The following is a 25,141-nucleotide window of genomic DNA, read 5'->3' as shown; positions in this document are numbered from 1 at the left end:
GGAACTGAAGGAACGAGAGCACTGGGCAGAGATTGTTGTAGTGTATCAAGACGGGAGGACATTCCTTGCAGGAATTGTAACATCTGCTGCTGCGCAGCCTCTTGACCATCCAAGCGGGAGACCAGATTTTGTAAGGCCCCTGACCCCACATTCTGACCACTATCCGAGTCCATCGGCCTTGGACTTACTGTCAGGTTCTGTCTAGTTTGTGTTCCCGGAGGGGGCGCTAGTGGGTCAGTGGAGATAGGATGGAGAAAACGAGGAGGCTGAATAGGATTCCTGCGCATGTGCGCTAAGTTGTTTATTAAACAGTTTTAACAGGTAGTATGCAGCAGGAATACTTGATGGTAACAGAGGATATGCAATAATGAATAAGTAGTAGAGAAGTTGAAAGTCTTATGGCAAAGTCTGTATGGTATATAACAATCGATCAGGGGATCGATGTATCGGTGTGGAAACCGATGGTTCCTGGACCGTGGAACACAGCAGGGATGATGGTGAGAACAGCAAGCCAGGTAACAGTTGCAGGAGACAAGTGTTGAAATCCTCAGTGCAGGTTGAATAACACTGGCAGCTTGCAGGCTGATGAACAGGTGTAGATAGTGAGATGCACCTGGAGGAAAGTCTCTACTGCAGAGGGCTGGAGCACACTGTGAAGCTTGATCACAGGTACCCGGGTTGCTGGTGCTTGTAGTTCCACAGCAGTACAGGACCAGACTGGAACGTAGAGTAGATTCACAGAGAAACTGAAGAGGCTTAATCACAAGCACCCAGGTTGCTGGTGCTTGTGGTTCCACGGCATTGCAGGATCAGACTGGAAGGCAGAGTAGGAACTCAGAGGAACTGGAGCACGGAGCCAGTGACACAGGTCAGAGGAATGACACGAAGTCCAAGGCAAGGACTGACTCTCCATGCTGCTCCTGATATACCCCCCGGTCTGCAGGTATTGGCTGGGAGTGAATGGGGAGGTGCGGCCAAGCTCCGGATTGTCCGATGCGAAGGAGCTGATGGGAACTGTCATGGCGGCGCCCATGCCGCGGCCCGGCGGGAACGCGGCGTGCATGCACGCCTGCTGATAACAGGAGTGTCCTTAGGCCCAGGATGACATTTGGCGACAAGGTGACCAGTGGCAGCGAGATATGGAAGCCCCAGACGGAGACCGCACCGGCGGACAGATGCAGCTGCAGTAAGTCGATTCCTGACACTGACTCGGAACCGTGTAAAATGGGTGAAGTTGGGGGGGGTTCGGATCTCGATGAACCGAACCCGCTCATCTCTAATCTGAACATTTGTTCTTTCACTTTTTGGTTTTTGTCCAATAGGCATATCTGCAATGATACTCTATGACAGGTTCTAATGACTTGAAGGTTGTCACATTGAATGTTAGGGGATTGAATATTCCTGAAAAAAGGTCCACTACTTAAATAAAACTACTAAAATTACTTAGGGATGATAAGGATGACATAGCCGTTATCCAAGAAACACATTTCAAGCTAGGAAACACTCCTTCAATAAATTGTCATTGTCACGAAACCCGGCCGCCCCACTCTCACCGGATACACAAATCAGAGAGTTGCGCCAGCACCGTGCGAATCTACACTGCCACCAGCAAAGACTTTTCAATGTATTACAGACGTTGCAGGCGTCTTTAGCTTTACCTGTAACCACAAATCTCAATATCTCATAAAAAAATAGGTAACATGTACTTCACTTGGCTTGACTTGGGTTCAAGAAGACAGCAGTCAGAACTAATTATTTTTATTATAATTAAGAAATATCTTCGGGTTTACAAGGATTAAAAGATTCCAAAGAATATAAGGAGTTTTAGAAAAGATATACGGGTTACTAGCAGTCTCAATAAACAAAAAGGGAATAAAGAAAATCAGAACCTAATTACTCTTACATAGTGCATTAAGTTCTGTGTGAGGAAGCTTCACAAGAAAATAGACATCCATTCAGGCACTGGCAGCCACTTCCATCAGAATGAACAAGGATCTATCAGTGAGTCACATAGTTATAGACCCCCAGGTGCCTTAGCACATCAGCCCCCACCTCTTGGAAAGGTTAACACTTACTCTGCTGGGCCCATTCATATCCAGCAGTGGAACTGTGGAAGGTCACTCTCCTTGTGATATCTATAGAAGGCCTATGATTTGTGTGTCACATCTTTCTAAGGATGGAGTTGTGTATTAAAGTTCCAGAGGTTTATGACGCTAGTCAGGAAATAGAATTCCTGCATTCCTTTTCAGGCAGGGGGCATTGGTCACACTTCCCTGGTCTGTTTACAGAGCCCCCCTGTTGACATAACAACTAATTTGACTTATCAGACCTCAATGTCCAGAGCTTGGCAATCTCTGCTTTTGATGTAGAAATACAATCCCCTTTTACAACGTCATGTCAGGGTCTCCAGCCACATATAATTTATACGTTTGACAATACACAACTCTGAGGTCAGCTCACAGGAGAAATTGTGATTTCCCTGACAGTCATTATTACCCACGTCTTTACATCTAATAAATCAGCTGGCAAGACTTTAGGAGTAGCCATATTACTTGCTGGACACTTACTGGTAACTAACGTTTCATCTCACAAATTAATAGACACATAGATTCCTGCGCTAATTAACTCTACAGAATGATATGGCTCAGAGTTTGCTTGACTCAATAAAAACAAAACAAAAAGGATAATTAAATATACTTTATATGATTCTTTTTTATTTTTATCACACATACATACATGTATGTTTAAAAATTAATTTAAGAATAAATTGATTAGACCGGTCTAAATAAAACATAAATCAAAAAAGCAAAAATCAGAACATAGTAATAAGCTAATAATAAGCTAAAGGAGGTGGATCATAAGTAAACTCCTGTGCACAGAAAAATCAATAAAAATACTAAAAATAAGTCCTTTGTATAGGATCGTGCAAATAGTTTGACCAGCTATAAATTGCAACAGTGTCTCGTTATGTTTTGTAGTGTTAGACACTCTTCATCAAATTGCCACTCAGCCAAAAAGTGCAACAGGTAAGTGTGACAAACGCTCCACAACGGAACTTTACATATGGTTCGCACCTGAAGCTGACATGCGGAACAGAAAAATAATGTGAGACGGTCTCGGGCTGCGGGAAGGCGCTTCGCTGGCGCCTGGTATGTTATTGTTAATTACCCCGACTTCCAGGCTCTGTGAGTCCGCGTCTTCGGGTGCCGTATGCAGACACCTGCGTCCCGTTAATAGGCACACCTTCACCGTTGATTCTCCTGATAATGCCTCTGGAGCCCGGCTTCCAGGCTCTGTGAGTCTCCGGGTGCCGTATGCAGACACCTGCGTTTTAGTGTTACTCACACGTTCACCATCAATTCTCCAGATAATGTCACTGGAAAAGATAAGCTGTAAAAGTGCAATATAGCTGGTGCACAAAGGTCCAAATAGGCGCCTGGTTAATTTTTGCATGGTATCTCACAAATTAATGGAAGGTAGAGGTCTGTTGGATATATGTGATAATTACAATCAATGTTTCTCTTTGCTAAATGTATATGCCCCTAATGTGAAACAACCAAACTTTGTTTCTACTATTCTAGAGAAATCTGAACCTTTGTTGGAAGGGATAGTGTTGATGGGGGTGGTGACATAAATTGGTCGCTTGATCGTACACGGGGCACTTCAAACAAAGCCTCTTATAGGCCAGGGAAGGAGTATAGGAAGATGAGACGCACTCTTCTGGACCACCAGCTGATCGATGCTTGGAGACTATCCCATCCTTCTGACTTAGACTTCTCATTTTACTCATACGCCCACCGCACATTGACTATCTATTTCTTAGCCACCGACATCTCCATCTTGTATCAGACACCTCGATACAGTCCATTACGTGGTCCGACCATGCTCCAGTCTATCTCCAACTGACACGCCCCCATCAACCCAGGAAGCCATTGACTTGGCGCTTTAAGTACACTTTTTTACACGATATTCATTGTAAATCCCAAATAGACGTGGCCATTGATGCATCCCAAATAGACGTGACCATTGATGTATATACAGTATCAGTAACAATGACCGAGAGGAAACTTCCAGAATATCATTATGGAAAGCTCATAAATGTGTACTGAGAGACAATTGTATACAATGTCACCCTGCACCCATACTTGCCTATCTGGAGTCCTGTGTCAGCAGCAGCGCTGCAAAATCACTGAGAAAACAACACGGCAGCCATTTGCCCAGCGTTTTGTACATGTGATATTTTTCTGGAGACCTGCCAATGCGCAATAAACTCTGGCACAGCGCAGAGTCTACCAGCGATCAATAATGCTCTGCCAGTTGAGGAGGGGCCCGGACATAGACTGCACACAGGCCCCCGCTTCTCTTAATACGCCCCTATCTCTCTCTCTATTTCTTAATGTTTTTCTGTATCTGTCATGAGTAGTGAGAACCAGAGTGTACAATACATTGTGTGCTCCCCTGCTAATGAATTCCACTACCACCACTCATCCCCAATGCCTGATCTCTTCTCCACACATAGCTGACCCCCAATGTCTGATCCCTCTTTGCTGCACAGCTGACCCCCAATCCCTCCTAACCACAATGCGCAATCTCGAGTCCTGATGTCACAATGGAAAAGTTTGGAAGAAACAGAGGGGGTCATTCCGAGTTGATGGCTCGCTAGCAACTTTTTGCAGCGCTGCGATCAGATAGTCGCCGCCTATGGGGGAGTGTATTTTCGCTTTGCAAGTGTGCGAACGCTTTTGCAGCCGAGCAGCATAAAAAAGTTTTTTGCAGTTTCTGAGTAGATCTGGACTTACTCAGCCGCTGCGATCACTTCAGTCTTTTTGGTCCCAGAATTGACGTCAGACACCCGCCCTGCAAATGCTTGGACACGCCTGCATTTTCCCAAATACTCCCAGAAAACGGTCAGTTGACACCCATAAACGCCCTCTTTCTGTCAATCACCTTGCGATCGGCTGTGCGAATGGATTCTTCGTTAAATCCAGCGCCGATCCTCTTTGTACCCGTACGACGCGTCTGCGCATTGCGGTGCATCATACTTGCCTACCTGACCCTCTCCATGAGGGAGAAAATGCTCTGTTCCTGGACTTTCCTGGTAATGTATGATTGCCATCACCTGTGGTGAGCTAGGTAATTGATAAGAAAGGTGTTTCACCACAGGTAATGGCAATCATACATTACCAGGAAAGTCCAGGAACAGAGCATTTTCTCCCTCATGGAGAGGGTCAGGTAGGCAAGTATGCGGTGCATGCGCAGTTTTGCCGGGTTTTAACCTGATCGCTGTGCTGCAAAAAGTTGCTAGCGAGCGATCAACTCGGAATGACCCCCAGAGATGGGGTGGAAGGGGTAAAGAAATACAGGAGGTAGAAGGATTACAGAGAGATGAGATGATACTGGGCAGATAGGTGAGAAACAGAGACACAGGAAAAGAGGGGTAGAGACAGCCACAGAGAGGGGGACATAGAGATCGGAAAATGGGGAGAGACAAAATAAAAAACCATGGACGCACTGCTATAGCTGGCAATGCAGCAAATCAAAGTATACACACAGAGCATGAGAAAATGTTACATACATTGGTCAGCACATTTGCAGGGATAGACTGACATGATAATGTTATGCACTGTTCAATACAAACTGTGAGATACAGTATTTATAGTTTAATGAACACACTTATTTTATTTAGATGGGTTTCGATACTGTATAACAGTGGTTCTCAAACTCGGTCCTCATTACCCCACACAGTGCATGTTTTGCAGGTAACCCAGCAGGTGCACAGGTGTATTAATTACTCACAGACACATTTTAAAAGGTCCGCAGATGGCGTTAATTATTTCACTAGTGATTCTGTGAGGAGACCTGGAAAACATGCACTGTGTGGGGTACTGAGGACCGAGTTTGCAGACCTATACTGTATAGGCTTTTTGCTTCAGATGTAGAGTCTGCCCACCTTTAAAGTAAGTAAAAAATCAGGCTCAGTACTTGTACGTTTTATAGTACTGCATAACACTATCATTATACTTCCACTCTCCACAAACACTCATCTCCTCTCTGTCTGTAGATCAGACCCTCATCATCACTTTTACATATTTACCCGTGTTTCTAAGAGCTAGTGGAAAAGGGGTATGACACTGACACTGACTGCTGCTGCAGTGCTGCACACAGTGCATACTACTGGCTCAATCTGGCCAATGAAACCCGAGCAGACAACAGCCAATAGCAAGAGCTGTTAGATGTAACCTATCAATGTGTGCGTTCCACAGCACCCGGAAGTGAGAATCGTGTGTGTGTGTGTGTCCTGGACTGTGCCTGACTGCCTGGTCCTGTGTCCTCTGCTGTGTGTGTGACCTGTGTGCTGTGTGCTTCTGAGCAGGCAGTTTGTGTGTGCTGGGGGCAGGGCTTTATATGTGTGTGTGCACATTGTGTAAGAATTTCCTGTGCTGCACAGGCAAGCTGTATGTTATGTTGTGTGCATTGATTCCATCTGTGTTGTTAGCATGTAAGAGCCCTTGCTCACTGTGTGGATTTTTAGATTAGTGTTGTGTGCATTGTGTGTCACAGATCATGGCTCTGACGGCCCTCCAGGGCACAGGTTATCAATTGCGCCGGATCCTGACCTATTTCCCAGAGGATATCAGCCTTGCCTTCGCCTATGGATCTGGGGTGTTCAAACAGTCCAGCGCTCCCCAGGCTAGTGCTAAAGTAAGATGGAATTTGATGGGGTTATTTCCAGCACGTGTTTCTGATTATCTATAATGGGAGGTCTTCATCTGTTACATAGTTACTGTACCCCAGAATAGAAACCACTGTACACCTCCACAGATAGATTGGTATCACTAATCTCATATCGCACTGTGCATCAATTCTCAAAGAGAGTTGTTACATAATATCTGTGTAATATCCAGGTTATTCTGTCATTTGTTTTCTACCTATATTTGCAGAATATTGTATGATGTTATATATAACAGTCTGAGTCCGTATGCCAGTTCTAGGTTTGTTCCGCTGTAAAGGAAGCCATACACATTTAGTTCCCCAGCCATTTGAGAGTGTTGAGAGTGACATCATTTTTGGAGAATTAAGAGATCTATGTACTAAGCCTTGATGAGAGATAAAGTACCAGCCAATCCGTTCCTAACTGCCATGTTACAGGCTGTGTTTGCAAAATGACAGGAGATGATTGGCTGGTACTTTATCTCCATCCACTTTATCTCTCTCCAAGCCAGAGGCGTAACTAAGGCAGGGTGAGTGGGGCACGTGCCCTGGGCGCCTTGGCAGGCCCAGCAGGGGGGGGGGGGGGGATGGCACCGCCGCCGGCCAGGGCATCATGCCCACCCACCCCGTCCCGCTGCAATGTGAGGGGAGGAGAGCGCAGCGTCTCTCCTGCCCCTCAATGTGCTCACTGTGTGTCTGTCTGGTCTCCGGCGGCGTTAGCCAATCAGAGCTTGCGGACCGGCTCCTGATTGGCTGCCAGGCCGCGAGCTCTGATTGGCTAACAACCGGCGCCACATTTAAGATAGCCGCCGCCGGAGACCGGACTTCATGAAGCGTTGAGGGGCAGGAGAGACACTGCGCTCTCCTCCCCTCACATAGCAAAGGGCAGCGGTGACGGGAATTGGGATCCTGACTGAAGTTGGCGGGGGGGTCTTGTACCTGGCACTGTATCTGGCACTGTGTACCTGGCACTGTGGGGCATTGTGTATCTGGCACTGTGGGGCAATTGAGTATCTGGCACTGTGTAAAATGGGACTCTGCATGCGTACTGTGCAAAAATTGAATGAAGGTGTGCTGAGAGACACAAGGGGTAGGTAGTAGTGTGCTGAGAGGCGGCACGGGGTAGGTGATAGTCATGTTGGCATGCCCCATTTTCAGTGGCCACATCCCTTCTGGTGCGTGGCCACGCCCATTTTTACGCCGCGCACATGTTTCTTTTTGTGTGTGTTGTTTTTTTTGTTTGTTTTGTTTTGTTTTTGTGGGGGGGGCGGCCACTCTTCATCTTGCCCTGGGCTCCGAAAACCCTAGTTATGCCTCTGCTCCAAGCCTTAGTACATAGACCCCTAAACTCCTCTGCTACATCCATGATGTGCCATGTCTTTTGTACGGAATCATCTTGTGTTATTAAAATATTGTGTGAATCATATGTATGTTGTCTTTCCCTTAGAACAACATGCTGGACTTTGTGTTTGCGGTTGATGATCCGGTCATGTGGCATACCATGAATCTGATGCAGAACCGGAGTCACTACGCTTTCATGAAATACCTGGGCCCAAAACAAATTAGTAATGTGCAGAATAAGTATGGTGCTGGGGTTTATTATAACACCCTGGTTCCATGTGATGGGAAGGTAAGTGGACATATTGTGTATTTTATTGCTGGTCATTTTATGTAATGTAAACACATCACTTGTTTAAGGGGTCTATTTACTAAATGGGGGTACTGACGGGAGAGATGTGTGCTGAGCGATCTTAACACAGACCGCTCAGCACACATCTCTCCCCCTGCTCAGCACAGCGCGATGTGCTGAGCGAGGGGGGAGCCGGACTGGGGGCCGCTCACTTCACAGAGCGGTGAAGTGCGCGACCAGCTAGATTGAGCCTGCATCGCTATCGCTGGGGGGCATACACACGGCAGATCTGTGCTTAAAATCTAAGCAATCTAGTCAGATTGCTTAGATTTTAAACACGGATCTCTCCGTGTGTACCCCCCTTAAGCCTTGGATGGAGATACAGTGGACGGAGATAAAGTACCAGCCAATCAGTTCCTAACTGACATTTTTCAAACACAGCCTGTGACATGGCAGTTAGGAGGTGATTGGCTGGGACTTTAGGGGACATTTACTAAGCAGTCATAAGAGCGGTAAAGTGAGCCAATGGAGAAGTGCCCATGGCAGCCAATCAGCACGGAAGTAACATCTGTAATTTGCATACTATAAAATTATACAGAGCTGCTGATTGGTTGATGAGGCAACTTCTCCACTGGCTCACTTCTCTGCTCTTATCACTGCTTCGTAAATGTCCCCATTTATCTCTGTCCGCTTTATATGCACCCAAGGCTTAGTAAATAGACCCCTAAGTCTAGTGAGGGCTGGATATGCCCTGGGAGCCAGGTAGTCAGTGCACTTCAAAAGAAAAAAAAGAATGCTGAACCTAATTTTTGATAATCACTTAGATTGTTGTCTTTAGTTCCTTAAGAGAGAATTTTAGGTGTAAATTTAGTAAGATGGGAGTTCTATTTAAGATGGGATGTTGCCCATAGCAACCAATCAGATTCCAGGTATTCAGAAAGTTTGGAAAATAGCAGTGCTCATGGGAAAGCACTATAACTTCCAAAAAAAATGGAGAGCTGGAAATAAATATAAATTATTTAATGAATATTGCAATTAAAATGTATATGGCATAAAATACATGTAGCATAAATTGCACAAATAACAATTCGTTAAAAAGATTCATATATAAAACATTGACTAATATCCCTTATTTACTGGAAGTCCACATCTGAAGGAAAATAACCAAATGAAAATTGACAAGCCAGTGAAGCTGTTTTATTAGCTGGTTGAATCTTTCTTTTGAGAAAGTCACGTGATCCGTGACGAAACGCGTTAAGGACTCCTCCCCTTTACCTACTGGATTGACCACAAATCTCCTGGAGTATCCATACCCGCTTCTCTCCCTTTGATATTGCTACGGGGGGAACACGTCCAAGCACAGAGAACAGCACTTTACAGCGGGATCCTCGCGGCTGATTCCGGCTGGTATTAAGATATACTGTATCCTCCAGCACAACCTAAGATTGGGCACATTGTGGACTTGCCCGGGGACGCTCGGGCTCGCCAGCCCCCTGGAGATGTAATTTGTTCACCTGCTTACTGCTGCATATATACCGGCTGTGGAACATTGAGACGCAAATAACTCACCGCAATTAACTTCATTACTCAGGAGTCACGTTTATTTACCATCAGTTACAATTGTGCACAAAGTAACATTGCCTGTCATAGCTTCAAACATAATTTCTAAGTGGCTAACAAGCATTCTATGCCACAGTGATCGATGATTGATTCAACCAGCTTTTCATTTCGGGCTGTGATCAATTACTTCAGCTAATACAACAGCTTCACTGACTTGTCAATTTCCATTTGGTTATTTTTCTTCAGATGCGGCCTGCCGGTAAATAAGGGACATTGGGGGTCATTCTGACCCGTTAGCTCACTGCTTTTTGTCGCAGCTGAGCGAACGGGTCCCTACTGCGCATGCGCCGGCGCCGTAGTGCGCCGGCACATGCCAGACGGCCGAAAGGCCGTTGTAGGGATGCGATCGCCTCTGCCTGATTGACAGGCAGAGGCGGTAGCTGGGCGGGAGGAGGCGGAGTTTGTCCCGGCCAGCACGCTAAAGCTGCGCTGGTCGGGAGCTACTCTTGAAGTGCAAAGGCATCGCCGCTGTGCGATGCCTTTGCACTTCTGCCGGGAGGCCGGCACTGACATGCGTGGCGGACTAGCCCTGTGTTGGGCGTCCCCCCGCATGACAGTGTGATTGATCGTAGCTGTGCTAAACTCTAGAAAGATTTATGACTACCTGGTGTGCACTGGCTCCTCCCACTATGACCCTCCTCCAAGCCTCAGTTAGATCTTGTGCCCGGCCGAGGTTGGATGCACACTAGGGGCTCTCCTGAGCCCTTAGAAAGAAAGTATAGATTTAGGTTTTTTATTTTCAGTGAGACCTGCTGGCAACAGGCTCACTGCAGCGAGGGACTAAGGGGAGAAGAAGCGAACTCGCCTGCTTGCAGCCGGATTGGGCTTCTTAGGCTACTGGACACCATTAGCTCCAGAGGGATCGACCGCAGGCCCAGTCCTTGGTGTTCGGTCCCGGAGCCGCGCCGCCGTCCCCCTTACAGAGCCAGAAGCAAGAAGAGGTCCGGAAAATCGTCGACAGAAGACATCAGTCTTCACCAAGGTAGCGCACAGCACTGCAGCTGTGCGCCATTGCTCCTCATACACACTTCACACTCCGGTCACTGAGGGTGCAGGGCGCTTGGGGGGGGGGCGCCCTGAGCAGCAATAAAAACACCTTGGCTGGCAAAAATACCACAATATATAGCCCCAGAGGCTATATATGTGGTAAATACCCCTGCCAGAATCCAGAAAAAAGCGGGAGAATAGGCCGCGGAAAAGGGGCGGAGCTATCTCCCTCAGACACACTGGCGCCATTTTCTCTTCACAGTGCAACTGGAAGAAAGCTCCCCAGGCTCTCCCCTGTAGTTTTCAGGCTCAAAGGGTAAAAAAGAGAGGGGGGGGCACTAAATTTAGGCGCAATATTGTATATACAAGCAGCTATGGGGGAAAATTCACTCAGTTATAGTGTTAATCCCCTCATTATATAGCGCTCTGGTGTGTGCTGGCATACTCTCTCTCTGTCTCCCCAAAGGGCTTTGTGGGTCCTGTCCTCAGTCAGAGCATTCCCTGTGTGTGCGCGGTGTGTCGGTACAGCTGTGTCGACATGTTTGAGGAGGAGGCTTATATAGTGACGGAGCAGATGCCGATAAATGTGATGTCGCCCCCTGTGGGGCCGACACCAAAGTGGATGGTTAGGTAAAAGGTATTAACCGACAGTGTCAACTCCTTACATAAAAGGGTGGATGACGTAACAGCTGTGGGACAGCCTGCTTCTCAGCCCGTGTCTGCCCAGGCGTCTCAAAGGCCATCAGGGGCTCAAAAACGCCCGCTCATTCAGATGGCAGACACAGATGTCGACACGGAGTCTGACTCCAGTGTCGACAAGGTTGAGACATATACACAATCCACTAGGAACATCCGTGACTTGATCCCGGCAATAAAAATAATGTGTTACACATTTCTGACATTAACCTCTAAAAATGGGGTTTTTATGTTTGGGGAGAAAAAGCAGGCAGTGTTTTGTTCCCCCATCAGATGAATGAATGAAGTGTGTGAAAAGCGTGGGTTCCCCCTGATAAGAAACTGGTAATTTCTAAAAAGTTACTGATGGCGTACCTTTTCCCGCCAGAGGATAAGTTACGCTGGGAGATATCCCCTAGGGTGGATATGGCGCTCACACGGTTGTCAAAATAGGTGGCACTGCCGTTTTAGGAACGGCCACTTTGAAGGTACCTGTTGATAAAAAGCAGGAGGCTATCCTCAAGTCTGTATTTACACACTCAGGTACTAGACTGAAACCTGCAGAGCGTGCTGCTGCAGCGTGGTCGGTGACCCTGTCAAACATACTAGTTTGCTAACATGAGAACATATTAAAGACGTCGTCTTATATATGAGGGATGCACAGAGGGATATTTTGCCGGCTGGCATCCAAAATGAATGTAATGTCCATTCTGTCAGGAGGGTATTAGAGACCTGTCCCTGGACAGGTGATGCTGACCTTAAAAGGCAGAGATTCTGCCTTATAAGGGTGAGGAATTATTTGGGGATGGTCTCTGGGACCTCGTATCCGCAGCAACAGCTGGGAAGAAATATTTTTTCCTCCGTTTTCCTCACAGACTAAGAAAGCACTGTATTATCAGGTACAGTCCTTTCGGCTTCAGAAAAGCAAGCGGGTCAAAGGCGCTTGCTTTCTGTACAAAGACAAGGGAAGAGGGAAAAAGCTGCACCAGTCAGCCTGTTCCCAGAATCATAATTCTTCTCTCGCTTCCTCTGAGTCCACAGCATGACGCGGGGGCTCCACAGGTGTAGCCAGGTACGGTGGGGGGCCGTCTCAAAAGTTTCAGCGATCAGTGGGCTCGCTCACAGGTGGATCCCTGTTTCATTCAAGTAGTATTTCAGGGGTACAAGCTGGAATTCGAGATGTCTTCCCCCCCGCCGTTTCCTCAAATATGCCTTGCCGACAACTCCCTCAGGCAGGGAGGCTGTGCTAGAGGCAATTAATAAGCTGTATTCCCAGCAGGTAATACTTAAGGTGCCCCTACTTCAGCAAGGACGGGGTTACTATTCCACACGGTTGGGGTACCGAAACCGCATGGTTCGGTGTGACCCTTCTTTATATTTAAAATCCTTGAACACATGCATAAAAAAATTCAAGTTCAAGATGGAATCGCTCAGGGCGGTTATTACAAGCCTGGACGAGGGGGATTACATGGTATCCCGGGACATCAAGGATGCTTACCTGCATGTCCCTATTTACTATCCTCGTCAGGAGTACCTCAGATTTGTGGTACAGGATTACCATTACCAAGTCCAGACTCTGCCGTTTGGACTGTACACCAGAAATAAGTGTTTCTCCCGGTGGAGAAAGCCAAGGAGCTGTCATCTCTAGTCAGAGACCTCCTGAAGCCAAAACAGTTATCGGTGCATCATTGCACGCGAGTCCTGGGAAAAATGTTAGCTTCCTACGAAGCAATCCCATTCGGCAGGTTCCATGCAAGAACTTTTCAGGGGGACCTTTTAGACAAGTGGTCCGGGTCGCATCTTCAGATGCATTAGGCTGATAACCCTGTCTCCAAGGACCAGGGTATCTCTACTGTAGTGGCTGCAGAGTGCCCATCTTCAAGAGGGCCGTAGGTTCGACATACAGGACTAGGTCCTAGTGACCATGGATGCCAGCCTTTGAGGCTGGGGGGCAGTCACACAGGGAAGAAACTTCCAGGGACTTTGGTCAAGTCAGGTGACTTCCCTACATAAAATTCTGGAACAGAGGGCCATTTACAATGCCCTGAGTCAGGCAAGGCCTCTGCTTCAAAACCAGCCGGTCCTGATCCAATCAGGCAACATCACGGCAGTCGCCCATGTAAACCAACAGGGCGGCACAAGAAGCAGGATGGCGATGGCAGAAGCCACAAGGATTCTCCGATGAGCGGAAAATCATGTGTTAGCACTGTCAGCAGTGTTCATTCCCGGAGTGGACAACTGGGAAGCAGATCTTCTCAGCAGACACGACTTCCACCCGAGAGTGTGGGGACTTCATCCAGAAGTCTTCCAAAGAATTGTACACCATTGGGAAAGGCCACAGGTGGACATGAAGGCGTCCCGCCTCAACAAAAAGCTATAAAAGATATTGCGCCAGGTCAAGGGACCTTCAGGCGATAGCTGTGGACGCTCTGGTAACACCGTGGGTGTACCAGTCATTTTATGTGTTCCCCCCTCTGCCTCTCATACCAAAGGTACTGAGAATAATAAGAAGGCGAGGAGTAAGAACGATACTCGTGGTTCCGGATTGGCCAAGAAGAGCCTGGTACCCAGAACTTCAAGAAAATGTATCAGAGGACCCATGGCCTCTGCCGCTCAGACAGGACCTGCTGCAGCAGGGGCCCTGTCTGTTCCAAGACTTACCGCGGCTACGTTTTGATGGCATGGCGGTTGAACGCCGGATCCTAAAGGAAAAGGGCATTCCGGAGGAAGTCATTCCTACGCTGATTCAAGCCAGGAAAGATGTAACTGCAAAACATTATCACCGCATATGGCGGAAATATGTTGCTTGGTGTGAGGCCAAAAAAGGCCCCAACAGAGGAATTTCAACTAGGTCGATTTCTGCATTTCCTACAAGCAGGAGTGTATGGGCCTAAAATTAGGCTCCATTAAGATACAGATCTCGGCTCTGTCGATTTTCTTCCAGAAAGCATTAGCTTCAGTACCTGAAGTTCAGACATTGTAAAAGGAGTGCTGCATATTCAGCCCCCGGTTGTGCCTCCAGTGGCACCTTGGGATCTCAACGTGGTGTTGAGTTTCTTAAAATCACATTGGTTTGAACCACTAAAAACCGTGGATCTAAAATATCTCACGTTGAAAGTGGTCATGTTATTGGCCTTGGTTTCGGCCAGGCGTGTATCAGAATTGGCGGCTTTGTCATATAAAAGTCCTTATCTGATTTTCCATATGGATAGGGCAGAATTGAGGTCTCGTCCCCAGTTTCTCCCTAAGGTGGTATCAGCTTTTCACTTGAACCAACCTATTGTGGTGCCTGCGGCTACTAGGGACTTGGAGGATTCCAAGTTACTGGACGTAGTCAGGGCCTTGAAAAATTATGTTTCCAGGACGGCTAGAGTCAGAAAAATTGACTCGCTATTTATCCTGTATGCACCCAACAGGCTGGGTGCTCCTGCTTCTAAGCAGACTATCGCTCGCTGGATCTGTGACACGATTCAGCAGGCGCATTCTGCGGCTGGACTGCCGCATCTTAAATCAGTGAAAGCCCATTCCACAGGGAAGGTGGGCTCATCTTGGGCGGCTGCCCGAGGGGTCTCGGCTTTACAACTTTGCCGAGCTGTTACTTGGTCAGGGGCAAACACGTTTGCAAAATTCTACAAAATTGATACCCTGGCTGAGGAGGACCTGGAGTTCTCTCATTCGGTGCTGCAGAGTCACCCGCACTCTCCCGCCCGTTTGGGAGCTTTGGTATAATCCCCATGGTCCTTACGGAGTTCCCAGCATCCACTAGGACGTCAGAGAAAATAAGATTTTACTCACCGGTAAATCTATTTCTCGTAGTCCGTAGTGGATGCTGGGCGCCCATCCCAAGTGCGGATTGTCTGCAATACTTGTATATAGTTATTGCCTAACTAAAGGGTTATTGTTGAGCCATCTGTTGAGAGGCTCAGTTATATTCATACTGTTAACTGGGTATAGTATCACGAGTTATACGGTGTGATTGGTGTGGCTGGTATGAGTCTTACCCGGGATTCAAAATCCTTCCTTATTATGTCAGCTCGTCCGGGCACAGTGTCCTAACTGAGGCTTGGAGGAGGGTCATAGTGGGAGGAGCCAGTGCACACCAGGTAGTCATAAATCTTTCTAGAGTGCCCAGCCTCCTTCGGAGCCCGCTATTCCCCATGGTCCTTACGGAGTTCCCAGCATCCAGTACGGACTACGAGAAATAGATTTACCGGTGAGTAAAATCTTATTTTTTCTTTCATATGGAATTTTATGATTAAATATGAACATACTGCATATTCACTCTATTCATTATAGTGTACTGACTTTTTATTTATAGTATTGGTTAATCCAATGTGAGTCTTGCTGCATGTTGGCACACTGTGGGCTATATTCAATAAGAGTCGGAAAATGCCGTCTTGTCTGAAAGACGGCAGTTTCCGACTGGATTAGGTCGGAAGGGGTTCCGACCTATTCAATAGGGGCACATTTTTTCCGACAAGTCGGGAAACCCGACTTGTCGGAATGCTGTCGGAAAGTAGGTGGATCGGCGGAATACCCACCGATCCACCTGCTGCTGTCGGTAACGGGGCCAAATCCGGCAGGTTTTGACCCCCTTTCCGACAAACTCAATCCGACTTGAAAACAAGTTGGATTGAGGTGAGGAGAAGGGGAGCAGTGCGGCGGGCTACGGGGATGATAGTACCTGCAGTGCCTCCTCCGCCACCCTACAGATCACTCCCGCTGCCAGCTCCGGCCGCCTGCTGGAAGCTCCCCCCGCCGGCCGCCGCACACTGCTCCCCACGTCGCTGCTGTCAGCGCACCCAGCAGCCGCTGACAGCAGCGGCAGGACAGGACACAGGGAACGGCCAAATCCGACAGCCGGATTTGGCCGCTCTTTGAATAGGGGTTGTTGAGTCCATTCAGACAACTGCATGTCGGAATGGACCCGACTCCTATTGAATATACCCCTGTATAAGGAAAGAGGTTGTGCTAAAAATAATTACTGTCCATTTGTCTGTATACAGTATTTATCATTGTGCAATCATTCTGGTGCTCCTAGCATTGCTGTTTCTCTTCCAGGTAATAAAGTATGGGGTTATAAGCACTGATACTCTCATCGAAGATTTGACCCACTGGAGAACGTTGTACATCGCTGGCCGCCTACACAAACCAGTAAGACCAGTGCAGTAACCACTTTGTCCATGTCCATGGAGAGAACCTAAAACTGGTTATAATTCTAGAAATATATTCACGTGTATAAAGCACAGTTGATGAAAGCTAGATGGAAAACATGTCAATGCAACGTCTTATGGAATTAGGTGGGAGTGTGGTAACAAGAGTCTTCTTGGACAGTATGGGGTATATTCAATTGAAGTCGAAAGCTGCCGTCTGTCGAAAAGACGGCAGTTTTCGACTTTTTAAGGTGGAATCGTGATTCGACCTATTCAATATATCCCAAAATTTTACGACAAGTCGATGAATTCGACTTGGCGAAAAGCACGTGGATCGGCGGAATAGCTGCTGATCCACGTGCTTGTGTCGAAAATGGGGCCAAAACCGACAGGCTGCAGCAGAATGTCACACAGCTGCGCCGCTCACGGCAGCTTCCACCCGGCTCCAGCAAGTGAGGTCACGCTTGCTGGAGCCGGGTGGACACTGCCGTGAGGTTGAGCGGCTGTGTGACATCCTCCTGCAGCGCTACTGTAGAGCTGATCTCCTGCGTCTGCCGGCGGCTGTCCCCGATGTTCTCCCCGCGGCCCCCCCCCCCCTCTCCTCCTCTGGGCCCCTCATCTCAATTCGACTTGAAAAAGTCGAATTGAGATGAGATTTGCATAGGGGTTGTCGGATCCATTCCCACAAATGCATGTCGGAATGGATCCGACGCTAATTGAATATACCCCTATGTGTATTGTGAGCTAATAGTTTACCAGCTGTAATGTATATTACACCCCCAAAGTATGACATGTATCTCTAACATACTTGTTTTTCTTATGTCCAAATCTTCAGGTGAAACTCAGAAAATTAGAACATTGTGCAAAAATTCATTTATTTCAGTAATTCAACTTAAAAGATGAAACTAATATATTATATAGACTTCTTTACATGCAAAGTGAGATATTTCAAGCCTTTATTTGTTATAATTTTGATGATTGTGGCTTACAGTTTAAGAAAACCCCAAATCCAAAATCTCAGAAAATTGGAACATTACATAAAGTCAATAAAAAAAAGGATTTTAAATACAGAAATGTCGTCCCTCTGAAAAGTATAATCATGCATAGTACTTGGTTTGGACCCCTTCTGCATGAATTACTGCCTCAATGCGGTGTGGCATGGATTCTATCAGCCTGTGGCACTGCTGAGGTGTTATGGAAGACCAGGATGCTTCAATAGCGGCCTTCAGCTCTTCTGCATTGTTCGGTCTCATGTCTCTCATCTTCTCTTAGCAATGCCCTATAGATTCTCTATGGGGTTAAGGTCAGGTGAGTTTGCTGGCCAATCCAGCACAGTAATCCCACGGTCATTGAACCAGGTTTTGGTACTTTTGGCAGTGTGGGCAGGTGCCAAGTCCTGCTGGAAAATGAAGTCAGCATCTCCATAAAGCTTGTTTTCTGAAGGAAGCATGAAGTGCTCTAAAATGTCCTGGAAGACGGCTGCGTTGACTCTGGACTTGATAAAGCACAGTGGACCAACACCAGCAGATGACATCCCCAAGTCAGACTGTGGAAACTGCACACTGGACTTCAAGCATCTTGGATTGTGTGCCTCTCCATTCTTCCTCCATACTATGGGACCTTGGTTCCCAAAGAGATGCAAAATGTGCTCTCATCAGAAAAGAGGACTTTGGATCACTGAGCAACAGACCAGTTCATTTTTTCTTTTTCCCAAGTAAGAAGCTTCTGACGTTGTTTGCTGTTCAGGAGCGGCTTTACAAGAGGAATACGACATTTGAAGCCCGTCCAGGATCCGTCTGTGTGTGGTGGCTCTTAATGTACTAACTCCAGCCTCAGTCCACTCCTTGTGAAGCTACCCCACACTTTTTAATGGGCTTTTCCTGACAATCCTCTCCAGGCTGCGGTCATCCCTGCTGCTTGTACACCTTTCTGCAGCAGTTTACATTGGTTTCCACAGGGAAACATCGGGGGTGTAGAGTGGATCTTAATCCAGGGGCACCAACAGGCTAACGCTTTAGGCTGTCCTAGGATGCATCGGGGCCTTCTCTATAACCCCGCCTCCAGGAACTGTGAGCTCAGTTTCAGTTGGTGTCTGCAGCAGCAGGTCATTTAACAGGTGGGCTGCACTGGGCAGCCCTTAAAAAGCTTTTTCTGACAGAAAATGTCTTCAAAACTGGGCTGTCAGCGCTGTATGTTATGGTGACACTTCAGCGCTGCAGCTCCATCACCTTCCAAGTGGCGTCACATACTCCCGCGGCCTGTGCCCGGGTACTTGCGGCGGAGACGCTCCGGCTTTAGACACACGGTGGCAGTCGCTCTCCTTGTTTGCGTGGCTGCTACAAGGAGGAGGTAAGAGGGTGCCCCAGGTGGGACCCGCCATTAAATCGCATTCTGTCCGCAACCTAGGGAGATGAGTCGTGGTGCTGGCGTGGACACTGTCACCGAGCAGGGACCTCACTATACCACCAGGGCAATAGAGCACAGGTGGTGTGTACTAACGCCCCATTTAATAAGGCTCGCTAGTGTCTGGGGTGGAAGTTCAGCATAAGGGAGTTGGCGCTTGACCTGTAGCCTCTCCCCTGCCCAGGGCGACCTCTACTGCAAATTTTCCTACCTTGGCGCTGCCTCACACTCTCCCTCACTCCAATGAGACGCTGGGTGCCATCTTATGAGCATAGTTTCATTTCAAGACACATAGTAACAAACTTTTGTGCAAAATCAGCATATTAGAAGGAGAGTATAAGGCATGTTAGGATATTCTCACAAATCATGTCCCTGCTGGGGATATATATCCAACCCAGGGTTTTCTATTTATAACACCAATCTCCGAACTTGCTATAAGGAGAAGGAGGAGTCTGTAAAAATCAGTCTACTTGTCCTCTATACAATCGTTTGGTGTCATTTGTCAAGGAAGGATACTTAACTATCTGTACCACTGCTTGTGATTTTATGTGTTAATAAATTTTATATGGAACATGTTAATGTGATTTTTATGCTCTAAAATATTGAGCAAGTATATATGTTTAGAGATTTCTATTGAATCCTATTTAATTTTTGGGAGGTAGTACGACCCAAGGGCGCCCATTCCCCCCTCTCTCTCTCCCTCTCCATATATATATATATATATATATATATATATCTCAAAAAAATATATATATCAAAAATATATATATCAAAAAAATAAAGGGAACACTAAAATTACACATCCTAGATCTAAATGAATTACATTCTTATTAAATACTTTGTTCTTTACATAGTTGAATGTGCTGACAACTAAATCACACAAAAATTATCAATGGAAATCAAATTTATTAACCCATGGAGGTCTGGATTTGGAGTCACACTCAAAATAAAAGTGGAAAAACACACTACAGGCTGATCCAACTTTGATGTAATGTCCTTTAAGACAAGTCAAAATGAGGCTCTGTAATGTGTGTGGCCTCCACGTGCCTGTATGACCTCCCTACAACGCCTGGGCATGCTCCTGATGAGGTGACGGATGGTCTCCTGAGGGATCTCCTCCCAGACCTGGACTAAAGCATCCGCCAATTCCTGGACAGTCTGTGGTGCAACGTGGCGTTGGTGGATGGAGCGAGACATGATGTCCCAGATGTGCTCAATTGGATTCAGGTCTGGGGAACGGGCGGGCCAGTCCATAGCATCAATGCCTTCGTCTTGCAGGAACTGCTGACACACTCCAGCCACATGAGATCTAGCATTGTCTTGCATTAGGAGGAACCCAGGGCCAACCGTACTAGCATATGGTCTCACAAGGGGTCTGTGGATCTCATCTCGGTACCTAATGGCAGTCAGGCTACCTTTGGCGAGCACATGGAGGGCTGTGCGGCCCCCCAAAGAACTGCCATCCCACACCATTACTGACCCACTGCCAAACCGGTCATGCTGAAGGATGTTGCAGGCAGCAGAACGTTCTCCTTGGCGTCTCCAGACTCTGTCACATGTGCTCAGTGAGAACCTGCTTTCATCTGTGAAGAGCACAGGGCGCCAGTGGCGAATTTGCCAATCTTGGTGTTCTCTGGCAAATGCCAAATGTCCTGCACGGTGTTGGGCTGTAAGCACAACCCCCACCTGTGAATGTCGGGCCCTCATACCACCCTCATGGAGCCTGTTTCTGAACACATGCACATTTGTGGCTTGCTGGAGGTCATATTGCAGGGCTCTGGCAGTGCTCCTCCTGTTCCTCCTTGCCACAAAGGCGGAGGTAGCGGTCCTGCTGCTGGGTTGTTGCCCTCCTACGGCCTCCTCCACGTCTCCTGATGTACTGGCCTGTCTCCTGGTAGCGCCTCCATGCTCTGGTCACTACGCTGACAGACACAGCAAACCTTCTTGCCACAGCTCGCATTGATGTGCCATCCTGGATGAGCTGCACTACCTGAGCCACTTGTGTGGGTTGCAGACTCCGTCTCATGCTACCACTAGAGTGAAAGCACCTCCAGCTTTCAAAAGTGACCAAAACATCAGCCAGAAAGCATAGGAGCTGAGAAGTGGTCTGTGGTCACCACCTGCAGAACAACTCCTTTATTGGGGGTGTCTTGCTAATTGCCTATAATTTCCACCTGTTGTCTATTCCATTTGCACAACAGCATGTGAAATTGATTGTCAATCAGTGTTACTTCCTAAGTGGACAGTTTGATTTCACAGAAGTGTGATTGACTTGGAGTTACATTGTGTTGTTTAAGTGTTCCCTTTATTTTTTTGAGCAGTGTATATACGAGTCTATATGTATCTATCTATCTACATGTATACACACATACTTAACCACGTGCATATTATATTGTGCATAGGAACTAGTGACATGTCTGAGGCACTGTTATGTTTGTTCAATCAAAGTAAAATAAATTATTGTACATACACCAGCAGCGTGTTAACAAATTGTTCTCTGACATTTCTTCAAGGAAGATCATTTTTGATGTTGTTTGAATTACCAACACAACTATCGTCTGTACAAACATCATTTATTGTTATTCTGGGCAAATTGTAAACAGTTTTATTCATTGTATTTTAAAAATAAACAAATTCTTTAAGATTGTTTTATTATACAAAACTTGTACATACCAAAGTACGATATCAGCTCCCTGGGGAAATCTCTTTTTACACTATCTGTTATTCTATACCCCATCTTCCCTAAGGAGAAGCTTTCACATCTCTAGCGCGATAAAGGTCTTCTATCTTTCCAACTATATATATATATATATATATATATATATATATATATATATATATATATAATGTATAAATGGATGTAATCAGCGCCTGTTAATGCCCATAAAAGAGAGGTGGGGGAGAGGAGTAGGAGGAAGTTAGAAAAAAAACACTTATCTCAATAGAGAATCTCAGTCCTCAGACCAGTAATGATTCATGGTAATATGCAAAAAATAGTGTGTAACGTTTTAACCATTATGCATTCATAACACTTTGCTAGTAAGTGGGTGTTAATGGGTTTTTTAAGAGTAATCCCAAAATATCACACTCCACAGTATTATAGCAAGATATTACACATATGTTTTATTAATAAATATATATATATTTATTTATTAACAGTTTCTTATATAGCGCAGCAAATTCCGTTGCGCTTTACAATTATATATATTATAGTGTGTCACAGTATTTACGTATTACTTGAAATTCTACTGTGTACTCAATCACGTAATACCGGATATATTTGCAGGTGTGGTGTACTGTGTATTCAGTCACATACTAATGGATTTAATTGCAGGTATTGTACTTTGTCTAGCTTTATAGTAATAAGTCGCTCTGTTGTTGCATTTGTGTACAATGTCTAACAAGAAGGGCAGTAAGTCTGTGGATGCTCCTGCATCATGCAGAGCATGTGCCAAAGATTTACCAGAGGGGGAAGCTGTGTATGATGGTCTGTGTACTATGTATCATACATCTCCTAGTCAGTCCGCAGCTCCTGTAACCAATCAGGAGCCACCCTGGGCTGCATTCACAAACCTACTGGGTACTCTGGTGGAACGCCTTAAGCCCCCCTATGGGACCACCTGTGCCATTACAGCCACAAATTGTTCCTATGGTTAATCCGCCTTTGGCGGAAAATTTGTCTAACCAGTTGCAGCAATTAAATCATTCCTTGGTCATGCAAAAATATACTCCAGGTCACACTCGTGTCTCTGGGTCATCTAAGAGGGCTGCTTCCTCCTCACAATCCACTAATCTTTCAGATGTTTCATCTGAAGAAGACGGAGAGCATACTGTCCTGTCAGACACTGAATCAGGCGTTTCTGACGAGGATTCTCCATTGCAAATTGATGTCCCTGATCTTGTGGTTGCTATTAACCAAATCCTACAAATCACTGATGATGAGGATTCCACTATTGTGGCTAAGAAAACTGATATGTTTAACCAGTAGAAGGTGGTTATAAATCTATTACCCCATTCTGACCATTTGCTGGACATCAGGCAGGAGCCCTGGTCTAATCCAGGGAAGAAATTCCCTCTGTCTAAACGGGCCTTGGCTTGCTGTCCTCTCCCTGCAGAGTTATGTAACAAGTGGGAAAATTCACTGCCGGTGGATTCTCATGTCACCCGCCTAGTGCTGTCATCAACTCTGCCTGTCACCACTGTCACTTCACTGAAGGAACCGACAGATAAGCGTGTGGAGGGATGCCTGAAGTCTGTTTACTCCCATACAGGTGCTGTACATAGACCCACTATTGCGGCCTCTTGGGCTGCAAAAGGAATTGAAACATGGGTTCAGGCATTAGAGGACGAGCTGCCTGAGGATATATCTGACAATGCCAGACAATACCTGTTTCATATTATCACCACCACCTATTACATTCAGGAGGTGTCCTCTGTGGCGGATGTGTTGGCAGCCAAGTCGTCGACTGCGTCTGTCCCGGCTCGCCGTATTCTGTGTTTGAGATCAGGGAAGGTGGACCTAGACTCCAAAAACACCTTGGAGGTACTCCCCTTTAAGGGGGACATTTTGTTTGGGGTAGACTTAAATAAAATTGTGTCTGAATTGGCGGCTGCTAAGACTGCTTTTCTCCCAAATACTAATCCTTCTGCACAGAAGGCTAAAGGTACCACATTTCGTTCTTTTTGGCCTCAGGGGAAAGCAAAAGGTCAGGTATACCTGAGACAATCTCGTGCTCCCAAAACCACGATGCCCAAGGTAAAGCAGTCCTGGGCAGCCCATTAGCCTGCTTCTCAACAAGACAAGCAGGCCTCCCCGTGGGGGACCCAAGGGTGGGAGGCCGACTTCTGCAGTTCACCCAGGTCTGGTTAAAGACCACTTCAGACGCACGGGTGCGGGAAGTTGTCTCTCACGGGTTCGCAGTCTCCTTCAAGAGACGTCCCCCTTGCCAGTTTTGTACCACGGGTATCCCTTCGAATCCGTTACAGGCACAAGCTCTACAAAAGGTTGTGGGTTCCCTCCTGAATACAGGAGTGGAAGTGCCGGTTCCTCTGGCCTAGAGAGGCAGAGGTTACTACTCGACCCTGTTTCTAGTTCCGAAACCCAGTGGGTCTTTTCGGCCTAGACTCAACCTCGAGTCACTGAACAAGTTTATGAGTGCCCAAGTTCCGTATGGAAACACTGCGCTCAATTGTACTGGCTATGAAACCCGGAGACTATATGGTATCCCTGGATATACAGGATGCGTATCTGCATATACCTATTGCCATGTTGCATCATCAATATCTGTGATTTTACTATTGGCATCATCTCCACTATCTGTTCACAGCTCTGCCATTTGAACTGGCTACAGCTCCTCTGATCTTCACCAAGGTCCTGGCCGTAATGACGGGCCATCTCCAGGGAGTCAGTATCCTGCCGTATCTGGACGACTTGCTGATTCTGGCAAACTCCCACGATGTCCTCCTCAGTCTTCTGCAACTGACTGTAAGCTTCCTACAAGCCCATAGGTGGTTCATCAATTGGAAGAAGTCCTCGCTGGTCACAGCTGAGAGCATGGTGCACCTGGGGGCACTTCTGGACACACGCAGTCAAAGACTGTTTCTGTCTCCAGGAAAAAGTCCTGAGACTTCAAGACAGGATAAGATGCTTCCTTTGTCGCCCCAGAGTGTCAATACACTCGGCAATGCAAGTACTTGGCCTGATGGTGTCGGCATTCGAAATGGTAGAGTACGCTCAATTTCATTCTCGCCCTCTGCAGAGGTTAATCCTTTCCAAGAGGGAAGGCCTACCTCATCCTTTCAGATCTTGCATGATCACTTAGATTCCGGAGGTTCGTCTGTCGCTGACCTGGTGGCTACAGGATCAGCAATTGAGCAGGGGCCGTCCCTTCTGGATCCACGACTGGGTCCTGCTGACAACGGACGCCAGTCCGTGGGGATGGGGTGCGCGTTGGAGCAACAC

The 25,141-nt window shown here is 46.8% G+C and overlaps 1 protein-coding gene across 3 annotated transcripts in view; it reads left to right on the top strand.

Annotated features, from left to right (window-relative positions):
- Positions 1-5,856: 5,856 nt before the first annotated feature.
- Positions 5,857-25,141, top strand: part of TAMM41 (TAM41 mitochondrial translocator assembly and maintenance homolog) — an 87,008-nt gene continuing 67,723 nt past the window's right edge. The window contains exons 1-4 of one of the 3 annotated variants that reach the window (XM_063940768.1): positions 5,857-5,957; positions 6,562-6,702; positions 8,159-8,341; positions 16,685-16,777. In XM_063940768.1, the coding sequence (XP_063796838.1) occupies positions 6,565-6,702; positions 8,159-8,341; positions 16,685-16,777 (414 nt within the window). In that variant the 5' untranslated portion in view covers positions 5,857-5,957; positions 6,562-6,564. Of the gene's footprint in view, positions 5,958-6,199; positions 6,273-6,561; positions 6,703-8,158; positions 8,342-16,684; positions 16,778-25,141 lie in introns of those variants that run through there. The other 2 variants (XM_063940767.1, XM_063940769.1) reach the window with 2 other exon arrangements.

The sequence above is a fragment of the Pseudophryne corroboree genome, chromosome 9 (assembly GCF_028390025.1).
Source record: "Pseudophryne corroboree isolate aPseCor3 chromosome 9, aPseCor3.hap2, whole genome shotgun sequence".
NCBI classification, from domain to species: domain Eukaryota; kingdom Metazoa; phylum Chordata; class Amphibia; order Anura; family Myobatrachidae; genus Pseudophryne; species Pseudophryne corroboree.
This window is presented reverse-complemented; position numbering and strand designations above follow the sequence as displayed.